This window comes from Pipra filicauda, unplaced genomic scaffold, assembly GCF_003945595.2.
Source record: "Pipra filicauda isolate LSUMZ 115617 unplaced genomic scaffold, ASM394559v2 scaffold318_size846807_pilon, whole genome shotgun sequence".
In the NCBI taxonomy this organism is placed as follows: domain Eukaryota; kingdom Metazoa; phylum Chordata; class Aves; order Passeriformes; family Pipridae; genus Pipra; species Pipra filicauda.
The window spans coordinates 371559-376984 of record NW_024104441.1 but is presented as its reverse complement, the minus strand read 5'-3'; the positions used below and the strand labels follow the sequence as shown (position 1 = coordinate 376984).

At 67.5% G+C, this 5426-nt stretch overlaps 1 protein-coding gene across 1 annotated transcript; it reads left to right on the top strand.

Moving 5' to 3' along the window:
- Positions 1–3238: 3238 nt before the first annotated feature.
- Positions 3239–4629, top strand: NDUFAF3 (NADH:ubiquinone oxidoreductase complex assembly factor 3). Its single transcript, XM_027713932.2, has 5 exons — positions 3239–3279; positions 3399–3591; positions 3668–3734; positions 3872–3972; positions 4135–4629. The coding sequence occupies exons 2-5, from the start codon at positions 3442–3444 to the stop codon at positions 4228–4230; spliced, it is 414 nt and encodes a 137-aa protein (XP_027569733.1). The 5' UTR covers positions 3239–3279; positions 3399–3441; the 3' UTR covers positions 4231–4629.
- The last annotated feature ends 797 nt before the right edge of the window (positions 4630–5426 follow it).

Genomic DNA, 5426 nt, shown 5'->3' with positions numbered 1-5426 from the left:
GGGGTCTCTGCCCCACACAGCCTCACCCCAGCACGGCCATGGTGCCACCCTGAGGTGCTGAGGAGGGAGTGGTGCCCCCTCCTCTCCAGGCTGGAGCAGCCCCTGGTCCCCAACACTGGGGCGTGGGAACTGAAACTCCCAGGAACCGAGCGGGAGCAGGAGCCAGAGGCCATGCGGAGATCGGACAGGCTCAGGTTGTCCCTTGGCTGTCCCCGGGCTGCTGAGGACAGTGAGGGGCCCTGGGAGAGGGTCTGGCAGCCTGGACAGTGACAGGCAAGGCGGGGGTTTGGATGGGCTGGAGGATGTTTGGCAGACTCCATCCGTGGGCACCGTGTCCCTGGCAGACCATGGCTCACCGCAGGCCCAAGGGCTTGGCTGGGCTGTGACACGGTCGCCGAGCAGCACCAGCAGCCCCTGCCAGGTGCAGTGTGTCACCACAGTGGGCTCTGTCATGTCCCCAAGCCTCCCCAGCAGGAAGGACAGGCATGAGGAGCTGCTCTCCCACCCAGCACGTGAGCAGTGTCCTGCTTATCAGCCCCAGGAGGAAGGAGGTGGCAGTGATTATATCGAAACCTCGTGGTCTTGATTACATCTGCAGAGCTAAGGGGCTCCATGGCAGCAGTCGTTCAGCCACAGATCTGGCAGTGCAGGGCTCACGGTGCTGCCCAGCTCCCCAAACTGCACGGTGGGGGCTGCTGAACTGGGGACAGGGCAAGGGCCCAATGCACCCCCAGCCTTTTGGCACCAAGCCTGGCTGGTGGGGAGGAGGGATCCAGGAAGTGCTGAACCCTGGCACAACACAGCACGCATCCCAGGAGCTGGGGACCTCCCTCCCTGCCCTGCCCTTCCTGCCCTCCCCATGAGGCTGGGGCAGGGGGGGGGGGGGGCTCTACCCACAGGGCCCAAACCGGTTCCTCCAGGGCTTGTGTGCAAGGGGGAAGGGCGGGGGAGCAGGGCGAGGACAGATCCTGCTGCATGGGCTCTGCCAGGAACGCAGTAACTCGTTCTGGGGCCCTGCAGGCAGCTCTGATGCCCCACAGCCAGTGAGCCCCAGGGCAGGAGTGGGGACACATCCCCCAGCTCAGGGGTGGCTGCGTCCCCCAACAGTGCAGGGCCATGCCATGGTGGGGTGCTCCCTGCACCACCCACAGCCAAGAGGTGATCTGAGAATCGCTGCTCACACCAGACCAACTGCTGACTGTCTGCAGGGCAGGAGCCGCCTGGGACCCCTGGCTGGCTGGCTGGGGGGATGTGCTGGACCTTGTGTCACTACTCACAGTGGGGTCCAGGCTGGATCCATCCCCATGCCCAGTGTCCCCGCAGGCAGCCCACGTGGGCCCTGGCAGCACGGCAGCCTGGGGAGGGCTCTTGGAGGTGCTGAAAGAGCTTTGGACAGACACGACATCCCGATGGCTCTCTGGCTGCCCGCTCAGCGGGAGTGATCGTGTCATTCCAAAGCTGACTCTCTCGGGGGGACAGATCCTGCCCGCACCTGCTGGCACTGGGGGGCTGTGGGGGATGCCAGGGAGAGCTGGCGCAGGCAGGAAGCTTGGCAGCGTCTCACAGCCTGCACCGCACCCGGCGCAGGTGCCCACATCCACCCTGTGGGCACGCTCCTCCGGTGGAGAGTCCCCAGGAAGCCAGCTGCTATTTTTAGCTGTTGGGGGCACAAGACCACTGGAGAGCTTCCAGCCTAGTGCAGGGGGCTGAGCCTCGAGGCTGGGCACCAGTGATCCCCCATTCCGACACCAGCCCCCTTCTCCCAATGCGGCTCCACGCGCTGCCCCAGTCCCAGAAGGGGTTGGAGTGGGACAGCAGCTCTTACCCAAGTGCCCGGCCCGGCGTGCAGGGGTGGGATGCAGGTGAGGGGGGGGCGGGAGCGCGGGTAACGAAACCCCAGGGCAGCTGGGCACAGCAGGGACAGCTGCTTTTGGGATTCCGTTGCCCGCGCCGGCGCCGCGGAGGGAGATGGGCAGGGACACCACCGCCATGCCACCTCGACCCTCGGGCCGTCGGTGGGATAAAGGGGGGACAGGGCGACTTACCGGCGGGGACCGGGGCGGAGGAGCTGCGAGGAGTCGCCGCCGGGCCGTTGTGGCCGGGGTTGCCGGCAGAGGCCGGGGTTGTGCTGCCGGCTCCCCCCGCGCCGCGGGCCGGGTGCCAAGGGGAGGGCGGCACGGCCGAGCCAAAAGGAAACGGCTCCGAACAAAGCCCCAGTGGGGCTGGAGCAACTAGTGCCAGCCCGGCAGCCCCCGACGGGGCCCGGAAACACGAGCTGTCCCCGAGGGACAGCACCTGCCCCGGCACCTGCACCGGCAAAGCACCGGCACGGCCCCGCCAGCGCCTCCCGGCCCCGGCGAGGAGCCCTCGGCACCCGCCATGGGGGGAAGTGAAACCGCGTGGGGAACCCCAGCGGCCCCACGCGGAGCTCACGCGGTACCGCCCGGGGGTTCCTGGGATCCTGCCCTGGCCAAGGGTGTGGGGACTCCTGACGCCTCCAGCACGGCACGGCACGGAACGGCGATGGGAAATGTTCCCCCGACACTGCCGGGGAGCCTCCTGGTGACCCCCGGAGTGTCAGGCTCCGGCTGGTCCCGGGTGGGTGACAGAGGTGAGGGACGTGGGTCCCTCGCCCTAGGGCATCCCCGAGCCCGCAGTGCCACCGGCCCAACCAAGCGGATAGCACCAAGCGGCACCGGGAGGTCCCGGTGGCGGCTCGGGGGTTCAGCCCCGACTGGCAGCAGCCGCCCGCAGTGGGGCACACAGGGGGGCCGGGGCGCCGTGCCGAGCCTGGGGCAGCCCCGGGGCACCGGCGGGGCCGGGCCGGGAGCGCAGCCGAGCCCCGGTGCCGCTCCCTCCCGCCGCCCGGGGAGCCGCCCGCTCCCCTCTCACCTCCGGCCCCGCAGCCTTCGGCGCAGCAGCCCGGGCCGGTCCGCGGCCCCTCCCGCCCCGCACCCGCCGTGCCGCTCCTGCCCCGCTGCCGCTTTCGGTTTCGCTCCGGCGCCCACCCGGGGCTGCGGGTCGGGACGCGCCCGGGTCCGGGGGCGGCGGGTGTGTGAGTGTCGCTGCCCCCCACCCCGCCGGCCCCGCGGGCCGGGAAGGACCCCGGGGGGGAACCCCGCGAGCCCCGGTCCGACCCCGCTCCCCCGCTGCCGCCGCAGTCCCGGCCCCGGCCGCCGGGGGGCGGTGGCGGCGGGGGCGGGGCCGCGCGGCGGTTCCGGCGATGGCGGCGGCGGTGCTGCGGCTGCTCGGGCCGGTGGCGCGGCGGGCGCCGGGCAGGTACCGGCACCGGGCACCGCGGCTGCCCCGCGCCCGGCGGCGGTGCCGGTGGAGTCCCCTGGGGTGCCCCTGGGGTATCCGTAGGCCCCGCGTGTCCCAGCTGCTCCCTGTCCCCGCAGGGCGCCGTGCCGCGGTCACCGGCTCACGCCGGCGGACGACGAGATGTACCAGCGAACGCGGGTGACGGTGCTGGAGCCGGAGTCCCCCAACATCATGTTCATGGAGGGCTACAGCAACCGCGGCTTCACCATCAGCGGGAACGTGGTGGTGGGGCCCTGCGCCGTCCTGCCCCGCAGCATTCTCCAGTGGAACGTGAGTGCCCGGCGGCGGGGCCGGTGCCCGCACCGCATCGGGGCGACCCCGCTCAGCAACGGTCGTGTCCTCGCAGGTTGGCTCCCACCGGGACATCTCGCACGAGAGCCTGTCGCTGTTCCGGCTGCTGGAGCCCCACATCGGTACGTGGGGCAGGAGGGGCGCGGGCTGCCCCCTCTCTGGGCTCCTGTCAGGGCTGGTGGTGCCTGCAGGGAGGGCAACTCTGGGCCGAGGCAGCCCCAGTGCCATCCTACCCACCCTTGTCGTGTCCCGGTTGCAGAGATCCTGGTGCTGGGCACGGGGGACAGGGTGGAGCGGCTCCACTCTGGCATGCTGAAGCAGATGCGGGAGTGCGGGATCGCTGTGGAGGTACAGGACACGGTAAGGAGGGGTGAGCACAGGCAGCACCCCACTGGATGGGAGGGCAGTGGTCACTGGGAGACTCTCCTGGGGACGGGCAGGAGAGAGGGGGTCGTGTGCCCTGTGGGGAAGAGCTGCTTTCCTGAGCGCTGGAGCTTCACTCACTCCCTTTTCTCTTCACAGCCAAATGCATGTGCAACCTTCAACTTCCTAATGAGTGAAAAGCGTATTGTGGCTGCTGGGCTCATCCCTCCACAGGGCATTTACCAGGGGATGTAGGCACTGCCTGCCACGGCTGTGGGCTCTGTGGTGCTGCCCCTGCCTGCCTGAAGCCCCCGAGGGTCACCGCTCCCAAGGGAGACGTGCTTCAGACTGGACTGTGGAGCTGCTGGGTGGGTGGTGGCTCTGCACACAGGAGGGCTGTGAGATGGGTGGGCTTGGTTCTGGCCTGCAGTCCCGGCTTCTTGGCCTCCCTGCCCAGTCTGGGCTGGGGCTGCAGGGCACAGCACATGGCTTTACTGACAGCACCACTCCCACAGCCTTGCCAAGGTCATGTCCCATGCCTTGGCAGCAAGAAGCCCCGCTGCAAGGCAGGGTGGAGGCTGTTGGTGTCAGCTGCACACCCCCCGGGCACATCTGGGGCTCCACAAGATAAATACATGTAAATGGGAAATACAAGGAATTGTGTGGTGGTTAATGCACAGCACAGCGAGGCTGTAACATGCTAATGGGGCATGTGCTCACCCCAGGCACTGGGGTAGTGCGTGGTGCCAGTGGTGCCACGTGCCAGCAGCTACCTGAGCACAGCCACCATCAGCAGCTGCTGTGTCCCAGCTGGTGTCTGGGCTCTCCCATGGGGCTTTGTACCACCCCACACTGCTCATGTCTCTTGTGCAGCCTCAAGCTGCTGTCAGTCCAGGGGTGCTGCATCCCCTCTCCTATGATGCTCAGCTCAAGCAGGGGACATGAAGAGGGTCACTGTCCTGTCCCCCTACCTTGCACTGGTTCAGGTCAGGGATGCCACTCCTGGAGAAGGGGGTACATGTACCCAGTGGCAGCCTTGTGCCCCAAACCTGCCATCTCCACAGGGCCAAGGTGGGGGGATGAGACTGCAGGCCCAGCCCTTCATCAGGCAAGGGGTAGCTTTGTTTAAAGAGTTCATTAATGAGTTTCTGACACTGACACCAGGAGGTTGTAGTTTAAGACTGTTTTTGGCGTGTGTAAATCCAATTTGACGTCCCCAAACCACTGGGAGCGGCAGTAGAGATGTGTACATGAGTGGGACACACACAACTGGTACAGGGGAAGAAACAAAGGGTGCATGTGAGAGGACCAGGCATGGGAAAACAAAGGTCTAAGGGCCTGGTGTATGTAGGCAGCTGCACTGCAGAGGCAGGGCTGTGTGAGTGGGTGTGCACACACATACACAAGCACCCAAGTGCTTATCATTGCAGCAGCTGGACTGGGAATGGGGT

Coding starts and splice junctions, on each gene's coding strand:
- NDUFAF3 (XM_027713932.2), top strand. CDS start 3,442: ATGTACCAGCGAACGCGGGTGACGGTGCTGGAGCCGGAGTCCCCCAAC. Junction 3,592..3,667: donor GCAGCATTCTCCAGTGGAAC/GTGAGTGCCCGG, acceptor GTGTCCTCGCAG/GTTGGCTCCCACCGGGACAT. Junction 3,973..4,134: donor CTGTGGAGGTACAGGACACG/GTAAGGAGGGGT, acceptor TTCTCTTCACAG/CCAAATGCATGTGCAACCTT.